General features: G+C 38.7%; 1 protein-coding gene across 1 annotated transcript in view; it reads left to right on the top strand.

Annotated features, from left to right (window-relative positions):
- MOXD1 (monooxygenase DBH like 1) overlaps nucleotides 1-17,972 on the top strand; it is a 51,213-nt gene extending 33,241 nt beyond the window's left edge. Inside the window, exons 6-12 of the mRNA XM_030023390.1 lie at nucleotides 1,088-1,190; nucleotides 4,328-4,494; nucleotides 5,912-6,103; nucleotides 8,909-8,968; nucleotides 10,906-11,048; nucleotides 14,637-14,805; nucleotides 17,483-17,972. Of these exons, the coding sequence (XP_029879250.1) occupies nucleotides 1,088-1,190; nucleotides 4,328-4,494; nucleotides 5,912-6,103; nucleotides 8,909-8,968; nucleotides 10,906-11,048; nucleotides 14,637-14,805; nucleotides 17,483-17,647 (999 nt within the window). The 3' untranslated portion in view covers nucleotides 17,648-17,972. The remainder of the gene's footprint in view (nucleotides 1-1,087; nucleotides 1,191-4,327; nucleotides 4,495-5,911; nucleotides 6,104-8,908; nucleotides 8,969-10,905; nucleotides 11,049-14,636; nucleotides 14,806-17,482) is intronic.
- The last annotated feature ends 380 nt before the right edge of the window (nucleotides 17,973-18,352 follow it).

Here is an 18,352-nt window from a genome sequence, read left to right on the forward strand (position 1 = left end):
TATATTCTACGATTAATTCATTAATGTTCATCAAGCATCAGAAAGTTGGGATCTCAAATTGAGCATTTCAAAAAGTTAGAATCTCAAATTGCGTATTAAAGTATTAGCTATATACTATAAAATGATGCAGAATAATTCCTATGAAAGTGAATTTGGTAAATAAGTTCACTTAGGAGATACTGGTATTTCGGTTTGAATCAGGAGTGAGCTTTTGAAGTAAATCTCCTGGTTATCCCCACTTACCAAGCTCTGTTTATCATCGTGAGTGGTTTGAGAACTTGTGCAGCCCCCTTTAGGATGAAGTTAAACTGAACATGCAGGGGTGAACCCAGCATCTCCCAACAATAAATGGGGTTCAGTACATGGGGTCTGACCAGCGCTTGTCCAAAGGAGCATCACTTGGGGACAGTGGGTCCAGCACAATCTGTGGCACTGTACAGAGCTATTTCTTTTGCACTACATGGCTTGCTAATGTAAATGTAGCCATGAAGATCATCTTTATATACTTATATACTTAGAATGCAGTGATTTGTGCAGGAAAAACAATCTAATTATGTACAACCTCAGTATTTCCTGGAAATTACTGCTTTTAGAAACTGGGAACATTTAAAATGTAGATTCACTTTTTCATAAGGGTTTATTGTCAGACTAACTACTTGATGATGCAATGTTTATACGTTTAAAATGGAATTTTCCTTTTCTGCTCAAGCAATAAATACAGGATAAATAATCATAAGATCACAGGATAATGCAGGTTGGAAGGGACCTCAGGAAGTCCCTAGTCCAGCCTCCTACTCAAAGCAGGGTCAGTGGTGAGGTGAGACCAGTTTGCTCAGGGCTTTATCCTCTAGCAAGCACAGGATCTGCTGGTTTATATTTGACATAGTTATTTAGCATATTGAGTATATAATAAATATATTATGCTACAATGCCATGTTCAGAAATTTTTAAAAGAAGTTACCTTTGTAAATTTTATCATTAATATGATCGTATCATTGCAAAAAAAAGTCGATGTATTTATAAAAAGAAATTAACTCCTAACCATAGCAAAAATACCTTAACTCTGTATGCGTGTGTTGATTTCCAGGGCTTCACCTACCCTCCTCACGTTGGCTTATCCATTGGCACAGCAGCTGACCCTCAGTTCGTTCTTATGGAGGTGCATTATGACAATCCATCATACACAGAAGGTTTGTACCCTCACACTCTTTAAAACATGCAAGATTGGAAAATGTACTAGACACCAGTGTTTCTCGTTGCATTGCATGGCAAACAGAGTAAATACAAAGCTGAGGCTTGTTTTTCCCTGCTCAATAGTTCCTGGTTCACAGTGTTTTTCTCACTGCACTCAAAACCTTAACCTGAAGTCAGTGGGAGATTCAGATATACAAAGAATTGTGGATGGGGTGAATACATCTCCTTTTGTAACTACATTCTTCATGCTATATCTCTCTCTCCTTTCCTTTTGCTGGGAAATCCAATGACTGAGAGCGAGCAGCACAGCACCCAGACTGTGAGACAGCAACACAGGGAATGAGCCTTTTATTAATTTTTTTTTTAGTATTTTTTTTAAGACATCTACCTGAACTGTGGACAGTTTCTGAAGGTGAAGCATAGACTCAGGTTGCTAGACCATTCACTGGGTTAAAGAAATTAATCTTAAAAGATAAGCTTTTCATTTATAATGGTGTATTTTTTAATCTTCTTTCTAAAATTCATTTATATTTAGAAGAAGCAAAACAAAGAAACCAGGGAGCCCCAGAAACTCTAGGGAACTTTGAAGCTGACTTTTGGAAAGATACTTTTTTGTTCTGAAACAAAAGTTCATTGAGCTACTGTACCTGAGAATATTCTGGTGATTGCTATATAGGAACTGAGTAAAATCCAGTGCAGCACAGTGTACTTGTACTGGCCTTTCTTTACACACCCATGTCCCATGTGTTAAAATAAAATCCTCTGTGTGGGTTATGGTGTTCTGTCTTACTGTTATTCGCCCTCTGTGTTGTAGTAGATGAACTATCTCAAAATTGTTTTATTTAATGACAGACTCCCTCCCTTCAGTGTGCACATTTGTATGGGATAGAGCAAACTTCATTTGCGTCCTTGATGTTGCATGCTTTTCCATCAAATGTTACCTGAAAGCCTGAGAAGTCACATGTGGAGAAACTGTTTCTAATTGGTTGTGTCCCTAAATTCACTATTATATTTTAATCAACTGCGCTGTACGATACCATTGTTTTGGTTGAAGTGGCACATACAAAAACTGGGAATCAATAATGTTTCATTTTCTTTTTAAGCAATTGGGACAATTTTGCCTTGCTGGGAGAGTCCCAGGTGAACGCAGGGTCTCGCCAAAGACCTGGGAAAATTTGGACAGCGTAGGCAGAGCAGGGTGCCTGTAATCCAGGTCATGTTTCTCTGCTCCCTGACAAACTATATGGTATAACATCGTGCCAGGAGTGTGAGGGAGTAGACCTGGGTGCTCCATCTGCTTCAGGTGGGGGCATGTGAGTCCTCCTGACACAGCACCAAACCTGCAACCAGGTCACCTTCGTTTTCATGTTTTGGCACCTGCATTTTCCCAGCTTGGGTCTTGTGGTTAAAGGCTGCATTGTTAGCCTCATGTTGTGATCTGGGGTAATGTTTTTGTAAGTGACTCAGATTTGGTAGTCAGCCTTGGCTCCTGGCTCCCTGTCAGACTCAAAAATGTTTGAACTGCTCCTAACATGGCTGGTTTTGAATGTTTCTGTTTCTAATATCCTTAACATTCACTTTTCATTTGAAAGGTGGCATCTTTTGAGGTTGTTTATCAAAAACTCTTGGATATCATAAAAATTTCTGGTAGTTAGATGTTAGCAACAAGCCTGAAGGGGAAGTACCACAAGGGGAAAAATTCAGGTTGATGAGACTGTACAAATAGCTTCAGAAAGGGAATGAGTATGGATTCCCATTTAAAGTTGGGATGTTGTGGGACAGTATATATCACCTGAAATGTCATGATTTGTATACTGCAGAATGCCTCATAGTTGATTACCACTCTTAATTGGCTATGCATAGTTCATACCCTTTGCTCCTTAATAATTACATACTACTCCGTCTTAGGTATTTTAGTGACTGGGTAACTTAGTCCCTGCTCTGTCTCTCCATCATTTGCTTGTCTTAAAATAGCCTGCTGATTTCATATTGATGTCAAACTTGGTTTCAGGCACTGTTATTTCTGTTATGTTTTTTAGAAGACTAATATAGGTCACTAGGAAGCCTCTTACCTTCTCTACTTGGTATGTTTTTTGCATTTTTAATTTTCAAAATTGAAATTTGAAAAGGGACAACAAAGAAGGTAACAGATGAACTAACAGAATGTAGGCCTTGTGCAACACAAATTAATCTTTGGTTTTTGTGCATCTTGGCTAATAAAATGGCTAATGGAAGAGAAATAATTATAAGCATTTAGATGATGGAGGCAACATAAGTTATGAACAGATACACAAATACACATATATGGCTAAACATGTAGGTGAACAAAATAGTTTCATATCATTTTGACTCAAAAACTCAACCTTTTCCCAGCAGGCTTTGGTTCTTTAAACTGCTTTTTGAAATCAAGAGAAGTCCTTGAGTGAGTGAAGCATTAAAATCCTCTGTAGTTCTCTTGCCTACTTTACTCAGGGTGCTGGTATTACCTTCAAGTTTGGGATTTAGGAGGCCAATTTTCATGTTTAGTTGATGCTCTCTTAATTGGGGAGATTGTAAAAGGGATGTATTTGGTCATCTGAGGTGTGCTGTAATGTGACAGGCAATCCAAAACAAAGGAAAAATATAATTAATGCTAGGGCTTAAGGTGAAGGAATAGATAAATTCACAAGTAGAAGACAACACATGGCTTGAAAATTTTAAAGAAAAAACCCAATAACTTTAAGCTGTGCTTCCAATATTTCATTTGAAAATCGTACATGGAACCTTTTGAGGTCTTATTATTTCCTTGTATTGTTTGCTCTGCCTGTGATCTAACTTCTTTTCTCTGAGGTCTGTGTTGGATAACTTAGCGGAAGGGACACAAGGGCTACAGACAGCACATATTTTTCATTCACATCTGAACGCCACAGATATCAAGATACCATGTTTAACAACCCTCCTGTGGGCTGCCCCTATTTATTACTTCCTGCATATGGTTTGACTCATTTCCAGATTATTGCGGTTGATTACTTGATTTTCATGTAGAAAATTAGTACAAGCCTTGAAAAATGTGAAACAATTGGATTTTTTTTCTTTTTTTTTTTCTTTAAAATACTGATTTATAGCCATGGCTGACTGTGTTCTTTTGTTGCAGGCTTGATAGATAACTCTGGTCTGAGGCTAATTTATACTCCAGTTTTAAGGAAATATGATGCTGGGGTTATAGAAGCTGGTCTTTGGGTCAGCCTCTTCCACAATATCCCACCAGGCATGCCTGAATTTGTGTCAGAGGGTCACTGCACACTGGAATGTCTGGAAGAGGTATGTCTCCTGCCTGAACCCATTGGTTTTTATTCTTAGAAATAGTTTTGGACAGCCACTTTAACTTCTTGGGCAGATTGATAGTTACCAGTTAAAGATACGCGAGCAAAGGCATCTGCTACATGTTGCCCTCCAGAATGTTGAGTCTTTTTGATCTTGGTATTTGGGGTGCTCAGTATTCAGACTGCTTTACTGATATGAGTAATAATTTGCAATGCTTTAATTGTGTGTTCAACATATAAGCGTACATTGCTTTCCATGGCAAAGCTATTAATAGCCTGGAATAGCTAGCCCAGAAAAAATGTTGAGAGAGGTTAATTAAGACCTGTGCATGTGCAAAAGGCTCCTAACAGTGAAGTGCAAGCCTGAAAAGTATTCTTAGACCAACCACAGAAACTAAAGACCTGAACAGGTTTTGTTGTATGGCCCAAAGTACAAAATTATGCGTTCATTAAACACTTGGTTACATCAAGATAATTTAAATATCTCTATAGATAATGGAAGCATTGTCTAAAATCCGTGATTAATGTACCACGGGAGATTCTCATATACATTGTCATTTATAGACAAAGCTTGAGTCAATGCTTGTTATGATGTGGTTTAGAGTGAAAAGCCAATTAGATATGGACTTTAGATTTCTTCTTGGTGATGTTAAATGTTGCATATTGTTATAGCATTTTTCAGCCTAAAGACACTTGAGTAATCTATTATTGCGAGGCTGTACTGTACCTGAAAGGTATTGCGATAACAGATTATTTCTAGTTTGGGCTCTGAACAAGGATCAAAGTTTGGCATACCAGAAGTTCGGATCCGTAGATCTCAGCTAGAATGGGATTGATGTCAGATTTGTGTCAATTTGGGAAAGTTAATTTTAAAATGTTTTTGACCTGGAAAAAAGTTTCAGATGTAAACTTACAGTATTTCACTACCAGTTTACTTGAAGATGGGAAGTAGAGCATATTATAATTACAGCCTCTTAATTTAAAGTCCTTCTTTTGGCACAATATTGCTAACATCGTTCATAACTGCATATAAATTCTTTTTCACGTAAGCATCCACATTCATCAGTATCGACCATTAACACTAAAATAATGTGCAGGTTCTAGTATAATTCCCTTGAAAGTCTTAAGCTATTGAGAATTATTGGCAGTTTGGTTGCTTTTCGTAAAGGTGTGTGCATTAGGAGTAAAAAGACATTTTTATTTAAAAAAAAAAAAAAAAAATCACAGAAAAAGACCTAGCCTTTTTTGCATATAAAACCTTAATTTCACATATGGATTTGTTTTGGCACCAGACTGAATTTTGCTGTAAACTGAGGGAATGTAAAATGCATTTATTAATATATTTTCACTCTGTACATTGCATCACATTGTTACATTGCATCTGGGCACAGATGGTGTTGGTTTCCCCTGGCCAGGCTCTAGGTGCTGAGAGACCTGCTGGGATTCATGTGTTTGCGGTACTTCTTCATGCTCATCTTGCTGGCAGAGCTATCAGGATGCGCCACTTCCACAATGGCGAGGAGCAGAAGCTGCTTGCTTATGACGATGAGTTTGACTTCAACTTCCAGGAGTTTCAGTATCTGAGAGAAGAACGAACCATCTTGCCAGTATGACACTCTTAATTCTTTCCCTGAAAGTGCTTAGGAGATTGTGTGCCTAACATTTACTCACATTTAGGATTAATTTTGCTACAGAATTTCTTATCATAGAATCATAGAATTCTTGAATGTTTTGTTAATTTTTCCACTTATCGCAGAGTGACTAATATATTAAAGTTGCAGTCTCAGGAGTGTCCACCCAATTCAATACAGAACTGGCTTGGCCCATCAATTCAAGCTATTCTTTGGGTGTGTTTGGTGTCCACAGTTACTTGATTTGAACTTTACTATCATAAATGTTTGAACAAAGCAGATTATAAAGTCACATGTGCGCCTGGCTATGCATCCAGCCAGCTGAAGAACGGGAATGCCACCACATGGCTTTATGGAGCTTTATGGAGCAGTTGGAACCAAGTAGCACATCCTGAGTATTTGCACACAGGAAGTATCCAGCCTTGCAAATATGTCTACAAATCAGCCAAGTCTTCTGTTTGTTTCACATTTTTATTTGTTGTTGGGAGTAAAACTCCATGCTCATGTTCCACGTGAGGTTTCACTAGTAAACAAAACTCTTTGGAAGAAGAAATCATGCAATTCTACCTTCTGTTCTTGTGAGAATAATGTGATATAACTTTTAGAAAAATCCCAACTACAATTATATTGTAAAGCAGTAGCTATCCATAGGTACTGCATGAAAAGAGTCTGTATTTTTCTGGATGAGTCGCTCATTTAAAAATTATCCACTCATCTTTTGCTAGTTCCAGCCGGCATCTGTTTTTGAAGCTTTGGCCTCAGGACAGGAAGTTTAGTGCTGCAAAGGTTGGGTGCTCCAGATCCGGCCAGCAGAGCAGCTGGGGATGTGCTTGTCCCGGTGCATGTGAACAAGCCCGTGGTTACTTGATGGAATTGGTCAGATGCAAAATATCAAACAACTGGATTTTGTTTATGATTGGAGCCAGTAAGGGAAAGGGAGATGAAAAGATCATCGCAATGACTGAACTTCAAGTATGGTCAGGACCCCCATGGTTTAAACTTCCAAGCTTCTCTTCAAGTCCCTTTCTCTCTTACGTCTCTTCTCCCACACTGGGAGACTGATATTTGTTCTTTAAAGGCAAGAATCTAAAATGCTAACTTTCTAATTTAATTTCTACAGCAAAACCTGGATGTTCAGGTGCTCTTTGAAGTCCAACTGCCTGTACTCCACAGGGACTTCAAAGACAAACTGGTGTTACCTCCTCCAGGAAAGAAGTGTTGAAGGGTTTAGGAAGAGAGCTGGCAGAAGATGACAGGCTTGCAAAGAAAGCCTGTAAAATTTTTAGGAAAATCCATGCAGATTATAGAGAAAGGCCTCTTAAAATTCAAGAACAAAAGGGAGTAGACAGCAGAAAGACTGAAAGAGGTATTTGATAGTATCAGTAACTTAAAAAAGACTGCTTGAGAAGAAGCTGGAATTCTATCTCTGAAGTGAGCCCTTTTCATGCCTTTTATTGTTTTCATCTTATGCAAAACTACCTGTACAGCTTTACATATATCATCTGGTGTAATTCAGACCACAGTCTAATCAATTAACTAATAATATTAAAAATTTTCATATAAGTTCTTGTTATTCTCTCCTTCTGCAAGCTCTTCCAAAGGTGTATCCTCCTTTCCGCTTGCGGAGTCCAGGTTATTTGTTTTCTTCGCATAGTGACACTCTCTTCTGAATTCGGAAACAAAAGATCTAATCTCACGGAAGGAACACTTTTAGTGAATGTTACCCAGTCCATAAGCCACGAGAACCAGGGACCTCACTGGTGGGAACCAGCATATTCCCCCTGGGAGCAGCGAAGCTGTGCCAGTTCACGCTGCTTCAGAAAGCTCTGTCTCCATTTGGGCAACGCAAGGCTGACACACCTTCTTCCAGCAGCCCAGAGTACAGTTAGTGCTAGCATTGATCTGGCAATGAGACAGCCTGCAGGGAAGGAGAAATTCTCAACCTTTGAACGGTGATATGATTTTTTTCAGGGAATATTAATACAATGAGTGATAAGGGAAGATGACAATACAAAAAAGTGAACCAAAGCAAATAGACCTCTGGCATCCCTGTGATAAGAAGTTGCCCCAAAATATCAGATTTTTAACGTCTGGCTATGTTTTTCAATATTTTAATTTCCACTTGATTATCATGGTGATTTTGAGATTTGTATTTGATTAGGTACAGGGAATAAAGGTAGTACCAAACTGTTAGATCAGTTTAAGACAGCAAAAAGTTAATTGTATGTATTTGAGAAGGTAAGTATTCAGCCTTTCCCATACATATCTGTCAATGTAGTTAAGTTTTTGCCTGCCACTGCCACTCCTCTACTCCCAGGCTTGGCAGATAAATAGTTGTTATTGTGATGTGGAAAACCTTCTTTTCCTCATTTGGCAAGTATTTCTATTGAAGTTGGCAGGATAAATTAGCCTGGGGAAAGCTATCCAAAGTAGCACTGGATGAATTTTGGAGCAAGAACCATGCGTATACATCATCTACATATACAATTTTCCTGAAAATAGGATTATAACTGGGCACCTCCATTGCTATTTAAAAAAGAAAGACAAGACTTTTATTAAGACTCCGTTTAAATCCACGGGGGATCCCTGAGGATCTGGGATAATATGAATGCTAAGTGCCAAGGCCTTATCATATGCCAATTACCTAATCCTTTGCTCTTTCAAAAAGTCGTATCCACTGCTCTGATCTTTATTTCTTAAGTGTTTGCTGTCATCTGTGGTTACCTGAAGCTGGTGTTGATAAACTTCAGAACTGTGAACTTCCTAAATCTTGTGTTTCAGGGGGATAATTTAATCACAGAATGTCACTACAGTACTGTGGACCGAATTCGCATGACATGGGTAAGAAAAGTTTTAATGGATCAAAATAAGTACACAGATAATATTGGGGACTAAAATCTTTTTCATAAAATGCTATTAAAAAGTGTGAACTTACTTGCTAATGCCTGTGTGCATGTAATTACATATTATCTTTCCTCTCATAGATTCTTAGGTTTAAAAGTCATCAGGACGATTATGATCACAGTCTGATCTCTTGCATAAGGCATTCGTATGACTAGTTTATAAAAATAAGCAAGGCAGGTCATAAAAGACCTTTAAAAATCAGAATTTGCTAGTATAAGGAGTGCTTTCTTCATAACATGTATTAACATGCAAGTTCTGCATATTCTAATGAATTATTTTTCTGAACTTGCTAGGCATTTTTCCCCAAATTTGTAATTACCAGTTCTTACGTATTGATTTTTACTTATGCCATGACCAAGATGGGACCACTTGCTTTTGTGCCTAACATAGAATCCAGGCAGGATGCAGGTCCTTTGGGCTGGGAGGAGGAGGAGGCTGGGCACAGTGAGCCTCTGCACATTACCTTTCTTTCATGCGGTGGGTTTTCCAGCGGCAGGGACCCTCCCGAAGAGCTGCTGCCCCTGGGGCGGTGCAGGAGGAGCCCGCGCTGTACCTGTGCGCCTTTGCCGAAGGCATGAGGAGTGGCTGTGCCACAGCCCCGAGTGCGTGTCCGTGGCAGCGGACAAGGCAGGGCCATGGCCAGGGGGTGAGCATCCCCTTCGGACTGCAGCGCATGGTCTCCCAGATGCAGCTTTTTGGGTTAGCAGAGGCCAGGCACTGTCCGTTGCAACGTGGCCACTGCGTTTTGGAGGTGAAGCAAATTTGGTTGTTGGGACATGAGCCGGACTGTGCCAGCTGGCTGCGAAACCAGAGAGTGATGCCAGACCCACTATGTTTATGGGAGGGATGTAGCTGCCGGCACCCAGCCTTCGCCAGGGGCTGATTCCGCTTCCTCTGGAGTGGCTGGATCCAGACCTCTGGGAGGTGAGACCTGAGGGGTTTCTGTTCGGCAGGGAAGACCTGTTGCCGGCATCCAGAGAGCACAGGGATACCTCTCCCTGAATCATGGCTTGCGTGTATGCGCATGCAGTAGGTATATAAAGAAAAGCAAAAGAGTGGGAATGAAGGCTTTTGTGTTTTCATCCTATTTTCCTGTGTGGGGACGCCACTAGCTCTTGGCCCTTGGTTCACACGTTTTGTCTTCTCCATTCCTATTCCTGTGGTTCTGTGAGATTTGTGGAACTGTTCCCGCATGGGATTTAGGAATGTGCAGCTCATAATCTTGTCCATATTTACCAAGATTAATTCTAAATTAGTTGTTTGCCCCATGGCTCTCAACGTCTGTTTCTTCTGCTAGCTAAAAATCTTACTCTAATTATTTTGTAGTTAATGCTCATTTGTTCTTGAGTCAACATTATCTGTTAACTTAAATAACACTTTTCTTTCTTACTCTTTACCTGCATATTTACTTACAAGGAGAGTCCATACAGATACATATTCCATCCTGGCCTCTGTTTTACTAGACAAAGCTCATGTAATTTCTTATTAAACAGACTAATTATCCTAGGAGATTTTTTTCTACATCTGCTCCAGTTTGAAGCCCTTTTTCTGAAACATGGTAGATATAAGTACCTTGGAGACAACTGAAAATAAACCTGAACTTCTCAGATAGTACCCTTCAACATAATAGGAGTCTTATTTTATTGATGTTCTTTCTGACATCTTTTAAACTTGGGAGCTATTGCTTGAACTTGCAGTGTATTTTGTAATTAATTATGTAATAACTTCTTGCTACTTGATAACCTAATGTGCAAGATAAACCTGTTGAATTGGGCCTCCTGATATACGTTTCATTAGCATATAAATGCTAATCAGTGTTTTTTATCTGGGGGATTCCAATGCTATCTTGATTAAAAGAAAAATCCCATTTTCAGGGTGGTCTGAGCACCAGGAATGAAATGTGCCTGTCGTATCTGCTCTATTACCCAAGAATCAACCTCACCCGATGTGCAAGTATTCCAGATATAATGGAACAGCTCCAGTTCATTGGTGTTAAGGAAATCTATAGACCAGTCAGGCAAGTAAAATGTTTATGAACATGTGTAGCACCTCTATTTCTGTCTGTGGGATTATAGGGTCATTTTTATACGACCTTTATTTCTTTCTGGTAGTGCAACATGTTGCAGGGTCACTCATGCTACTTCTCTTTGGTCAATATGCTGTGCTGCTACTTATTTCTCCTGCCAAATTATTTTGCCTTTTTTTTTTTTTTTAAATAAAAAAGCAGTTTCTTCTGCTAAAGAAATACTATTTCTCACAGCAGGCTTTTTTTCACCACAACCTTCTGTAAAAAGACTATGTATCAATGGCATATCAATGTTTCAAATCTATCAATTTATTAAAATATATCAGTGTTTCACATATATAGAGATACTTTTGAAAAAGTAGTTTGGGAGCATGGGTAGGTTTGTTGTCAATAATTCTGCTGCATTTCATAATGCAGCACATAATTCTGCACATAATTCTAGTGCAACAAGATCCTAGAACTGTTGCTTACATATAGAGCTTAACGCTGTCTTGGTGACACCGACAAAAATGTGCAAAAGGGGAAGAAGGTGTATGTTAGAAAGGAAATTGAGGGATTGAGAGAATATGAAATTGTTCATAGTAAAAGATAAATGGTAGATAAGCACCATGGTGGAGAGAAATGAGAGAATGGAGTCTTTGAAAGAATAACAGGTCAGAGGATGACATTCAAGGTAAGTAGAGAGAAAAACATGGAACCAGTGGTAGGAATCTAGCCAAGAGGAAGAAAAGAGCTTTTTAGGTGAACTGTTAGCAGCAGGGGCTTGCAATTCTGTGCAAAGATACTCTCCTGAGTCTTGGACTCCTACTGTTCAGAGAAGCAGGACACTGCACATTTTTGAGATGTAAATCCATGTCAGAAAGAAAACCCCCTAGCTTATTCATCAGTTTTTTCTTCCTAATAAAAATAATCCATAAGTATCTGAACGTTGGCCTACTGCTCAGCTCAAAAGGGGTGATATCGTTTTGTTGTAACATCTGTCTACTTCAGTGCTCCACAAACATTAAATATCCCCTCTGTGAATGGCGAGGGTAGGGGCTGTTACCATTTAGGCAACTCGGGATCTATAATAACCACCATGAAGATCCATGCAATTCAGTTGGCATCTGACCACTGGGGTAAACCACAGGCTGGTGAATTTTAAACAAGGTATTAGAGTTTTCCAGTAAGTCAGCAGAAGTCTTGCTGTCCTTCATCATGAGAGTCCTTGGCAAGAACAAAATGCTTCCCAGTGTGTTGTTGGATCTGGCTTTTCTGCCCTTTAATGTCAGTGGGATGACCTGTACAGTGATAATGCTCACTAAGAGCAAGACTGATTTCCAGGATCCAACATAAAATTTAAATTTTGGTAGGAGGTGGGAGGAAGCCCACTATAGACAGGATAAATGTGTGTGAATATATAAAAATCAATGAATAGCATATTTCAGTTTTTAAGTGTTCCTTATAGTGATTAAAATTAAAGCATCTCAATAGCAGATCAGCAGTGGAAGTGATTGTAAACAGAGTGAGAATAGTCTAAAGAGGAAAGTTCCCAAATGAATGAAATGCAGAAAAATAATCAAACAATAGAAAGTAGAATGCACTATTAGTGGTGAAAGTTAAATTACATTTGTATTGTTAGTTGCACTAAACTAAGGTAATAGTAAGATTTTTAAATAAAATGGATAGGTTAATAGTGTGTCATCACATTTACATTTTAAAAGTTGTCTTTCCATATACAGTTTATCTTAACAAAGCCATATAAAACTATTATTGCAAAGTAAATTGATGTACAGGCTTACTGGTCTTAGTTCTGAAATTTATATCCAAGACAGAAGAGCTTGAAGAAAGTCACAATGCAATCAATGTCTACTTCATTTTCCACACTATTTCTATTTACAATCTTTTTTAATACAGAGAGAACACAGTTTCTAAATCAGTCCTAGCTAAAAGAGTCTTTCTGAGCTTAGAAAGAAAATATTCTAACAAATGTATGCTCTCTTGAGTGTTCATTCATGATAACTGTACTTAAGGAAAAAATGCACATTTGGCCTGGGGAAATAAAGATGTTTTGAATAGAGTAAGTATGCAGACAGTCTGCCGCAAATGGAATAGTAATTAGAAGAAGAGATTATTAATGCCCCTAGTATTTATGACCTAATCCACAATTCTTGTTTCATTAAGCTCTGTCAGCCTAAGGATATGTGACCTGATACTCATCTCTCGTGTCAGTCTTACACTGGAATTGCTTCACTGACTCCTCTAAAGTCTCTCGACTTACACATGAAGGCAAACTGGAAGCAGGATCAAGGCACTGTGGCTCACTTTAAAACTTTTTTTTTCCCCAGCCTGGTGGCACAAACAGTGGTATAAATCATGAGGAGCTGAGATGAAAGCCGTTGGGCCACAATAGTGCAAAATAGGTGCTTGACTAAAATTATGTCCTCTGTGCCTAGATGTTGAGTAGAGCAGAACTTTGGCATAGGCAGCACTTTACCCAAAGCAAGTGGGAGACAGTCTACTGCAAGCTAACACAGATCTGTCTAAAGTGCTTTGAAAAGGTAACTCATGCTCCAACCAAAGTATTAATCAGGTTACTTAGATAAAGTTTTAGCTACTTTCATTCTTCCACTAGCTGTACTGGACTTTCTGTTTTTAAAAACTTGATCCGTCCACCATGTTGTTTCCATTCATCTCAGTATAGTCAAACAAGGAGAAAGCAAAAACAATGGAAAAAGTTTTTTTTAGCTGAGTTTTTGGGTTGGTATTTTTTGTTGGGTTTTTTTATTTTTATTTTCCTTCATGGTTGGTTGGGTTTTTTTGCATTTTCTGTACTAAATGAAAGACAAGAAATCTCATTCCTTCCCTTTCCACATTTTTGGCTAGTGGGAAATGGGATTGGCCCCACTTGTTCATGGGGAAGATTCCCAGATGCAGGCAGATAGTCAGCTCTCTCATAGTAATGCAACAGGTCTCTATGCCACCCCTGGCCAAAAGTTCCCTTGCAGCCAGCATATAGGGACATGCCAAAAGGCAATGTCCACACCACCAGTTATTCTCATTTGATCTTTTGGCACTGCTCCCAGCCAATGCATGTTAGAGCAGCTCCTGGGCTAGGCTGAGTTTTGACCTATTATCCCAGTTATGACCAGAGCTTGGCAGAGCCATCTGGAAGCAGCTTTCTAATGGCAAATGTTTCTTTGCAACACTGCTTGCCAAGCCTAGTAGAGGGTGTGGCTTTTGTTTTGGGTTTTTGAGAAGTTACAACACAAGATCTGTTTTGTATTGCCTGTGTATTCAGTTTGTAGATCAGAGAACAGCAATGTAATTCTTTTTAACTTAAAATCCTTCATTTCTAAAAGCATCTGGCAGCAAGTCCTAAACTGCTGACAAACTTTCGTAAGCCTGTTAAAATCAATGAAACTGCATCAGTTTTCAGTAGCAGAGAACTTAGCTGAGAATGTGAGTTAGGCATAATATATGTTATTAATAGTACATTTGTTTTTCTGAGTAGAGTCTTCAAAAGCTTTTCCTCATCAGTTCCAACTTGATGGTATTTAGCTATTTTTTTTAAATCTTTATCTATTTATTTTTCTTTAGGACTTGGCCTTTCATTATCAAGAGTCCTAAGCAGTATAAAAACCTGTCTTTTATGGATGCAATGAACAAATTCAAATGGTCCAGATCAGAGGGTCTCTCCTATAATGAACTTGTGCTTAAACTACCAGTGAATGTGAGATGTTCAAAAACAGACAATGCAGAATGGTCGGTAAGTCGTAAGTGCTGAAAAGGAGGCAACAATGCCATGAAATAAATGTGATTTACCGTGCTTCATTGCCAACAAGTAAGTACTTGGTTATATGTCTGCAGACTGTTTACATGGCTATATTACATTTACATACAATAACAAATTATGAGAATGTTTTATCAATGCTTTCACCTAACTCGAGTTCTAGAAGTATTTAAAAAGAATAGAAAAGTTGGAGCTTTGATCAGCACTTGGGATCAGTAATAGGAATATGGAGTCTTTCAGTGTGTCTGAGATTGATTAGAGAGTAACCCTATGTGTCTAGATTAGGTGGCCAAGTTAGAAAGCTATTTTCCCTTGGCTGCCTCCATTGTCAGGGACTTATGTTAGGGTATTGTGATGGATGATTCAAAATCCCTAAATCAGATTTCTTCTCTGAGTCACTCTGTAGGGGGAAGCTTATTGACTGCATAAGGAAGCCTTGAATCTAGCTTAACTCAGGCATCTAGACTACCTGAAGTTATATAAGTACTCTTCCAATATATCTTCATTTTTTGTTGGTCTTGTGTCTTCAAGATGTCTATAGTACCGGGCCAAAAAAAGTGCATTTGGATCAGCTGTTTTCTTTGTGCACCTTCGGAAGATTTTATCTTCTATAGTTTTCCTTTCCCAATTCTCTTGATGAAAAAAACTGTAAGATAAAAATAATTCCCCAGTAAGTTATTATTTATTCTAAATGTCTACTGGTGTTTCAGCAGGACTGCTGGGAAAAGCTGTCATCTTTAGTGTTGTGTGTGTTTATAAAGAACTACTAGTGCATGTAGTATCATTCCTGAAGGAGATGCTGAAAAACATATATTGCTCCTTGAATTCCTTTACAGGGTCCAAATTCAAGACTTCATTTTACTTTTTTGAGGTTTTCTGCTCAGAAGGGTACATTGTTTCATTGTACTGGCTTATATCCTACTGTGATTTTAAGCCAGCCTAACAGAGCTAATACAAGATACTACTGGTGAAATAATTCCTAGGAAAGGACCTTTGCCTCATTCTCCTCACCCCACAAAACAGCCCACACTGCCTTGTAGCGGGTCACACAGTGCTTTCAGGTGGTGGAGAAATTGCCCTTCCTGCAGCAGCATTCTTGGGTCTTTCCAACATTGATCAGACTGTTCTGCCTATGGGATGTCAATGAAATACTGTGTGCTATAAGTAATCAAAGAGGCTCTGGTTTTTTTTCTAATATTTGTCCCACTGCAGACCTTCTGTGACAAGTAGTTATTCACACTACATGTGACTATTCACCAATTTTGGTTAAACTTCTTGACCTTTGCAACTCCTGGCCAGTAGCAGCTGTGTAGCCACTCTTTCACTGACTGTTGGTCCGAGGGCAAGTTAAGATGATGAAAAGCACACAGAAATTTTATTAAGAGGGCTTAGGCTTCTTTCTTTTTTTTTTTTTTTTTTAAAGGTACACTTTCTGGAAAATGCTGTTCCCCTTTATCTTACAGGATGAAGGAACAATACTTATGACTTAAAGAATGTAGTCAAAGAGTGAGCTCATTGGAACTGGGAGTGCTTAGTTCTTCCTTTTAATCATAGTTTCCTATTTCAAATGACTAGGGCATATTCATCAAAGCTAAGATTAGGACTCTTTCCTTTTCTTTCCCTTATTAGTGATACTACATTAAATTGGCCATCCTCATCAAAATCAAGAACAGATTTAACCTGAATGACCAAACAATCAGTGAGTTGTTACAAGAAGGAAAAAACTTGAAGCAGAGGAAGCGAGTTGAAAATACTTTCATCCTTCTGTAGGGATGGTCCCTTGATCACTTTTAGCTTTGTGTGTTTGCTAAGATTAAGTCAATATTTAGATTATTTTTTTTCTGCAGTGCAGGATAACTGCAACATGGTGGGGGGGGGGGGGGAATCAAAGTAAGCACATGCTGTGCAGGTGGGCATTCAAAAATGTTTGTGCCCAGGAGCTTGCTTTTTGCAGAGCTTCTTTTCTTTAACATGTAGGGAGTATATTTAGGAAAAACATAGCCAAGCAGTGTACCCAGATCTCTCTAATTTCACATCAAAACCATGACAGGCAGGTACTTATGTCTAACTCCATAAAAATTGCACTGAGGTCTAAGGGAAGAGTAAAAAATGCTCAATATATAGAAATATGACACTGCTGTAGGTGTCCTTGCTTGAGCAGGGACGTTGGACCAGATTACCTCAAGAGATCCCTTCCAACCTCAACCATTCTCTGATTCCATGAAATGTGTACACAATTAACTGCCTTGTACATGCAAGTGTAAGCCCTGTATGTACAAATGAATACATTCAAATACCATCCAATATCCCCATAGCACTGTAACACTGTAAACTTCCATTTTTATCTGCCAGAAAGATGAAAACAAAAACCAAAATCCCACAAAGCAAAATAAGGCCGTACAAATCAACAAACAAAAGCCTAACCTTGCTTTACTGGAGAGGATGCCAGTGTGTATGGCTGTTCCCAAGCTGAGAACAATGGATGTGCACACTGGCTGATCATTTGGCGTGCAATATATTAATATTTTTACTAAGCCTGATGTCTTCACAGTAAGAGTTGCAACCCCAGTACAAAACTAACAATAGATTCTCATGCAAGCTGCCAACTAGTTATGTGACAAAACTCTGATCACTTTTATTATTTTAATTGCAGATCCAAGGCATGACAGCTTTACCCCCTGAAATAGAGAGACCATACAAGACAGAACCAGTAATATGCAGCTCATCTTCCTGTTTACATTGCAGTTTATTCCTCACCCTGTTGTTTGTTGTATGTGTCACAGCCAGTACTATAGGAAACATTGGGCCCTTTGTATAATAATTTTTATTCATTTGTGTTCTCTATGCCATGCAAGTTCTGATGTGTTTGCACTGTTGCTATTGTAGATTTATTTTTTTACATATTAATAAACTAAATTTGCCAGTTCAAAATAAAATGTGTACTTCCCCTGAAAACTGTGGGTGTTTTGGTTTTCAATGTAAAGTATGTATAAAACACAGTAGCTACACTGGCACATTAAATATTGAAATCTTTTCCCATACCATTTTGTTATACTTTGTCCTGGCTCTTTCACATGGTGTTTTCAAAATCAGCTATGTATATGGGTAAAATTAATAAACTAAAAGCAACTTAGTTAACCACATTCAATCTGGTGTGTGCTTTATTATTTTGTCTTTGTTCTTGACATCTGCAGGTTATGAAATTATTGCTGTATGGACAGGCCTTGCGAACATGTATTTGGGCATGACTGACACGTGCCATAAAGCTACAGGAAGGATTCATTCAGGAAGGACATTTCTGGGAGCAACACACTGCAAACCAGCTCAGCTCCTGAGAAGAAGCAGGTGCTATAGGTATCAAAGGGATGAAAACACAGGCAGAACCCCAAATCTCCCCATAGCAATTCCTGTACAAGTCCTTTGACTTGGCAGGAATTTTTCTTCCCCAGTCCCTGGTAATTCAGTGTGTTTCTTTTGTCTTCAGGTGTTTGTACAGCAAGTATAGCTTTGGCAAGGGCTAGGC

Source organism: Aquila chrysaetos, chromosome 8 (genome assembly GCF_900496995.4).
Source record: "Aquila chrysaetos chrysaetos chromosome 8, bAquChr1.4, whole genome shotgun sequence".
Taxonomy (NCBI): domain Eukaryota; kingdom Metazoa; phylum Chordata; class Aves; order Accipitriformes; family Accipitridae; genus Aquila; species Aquila chrysaetos.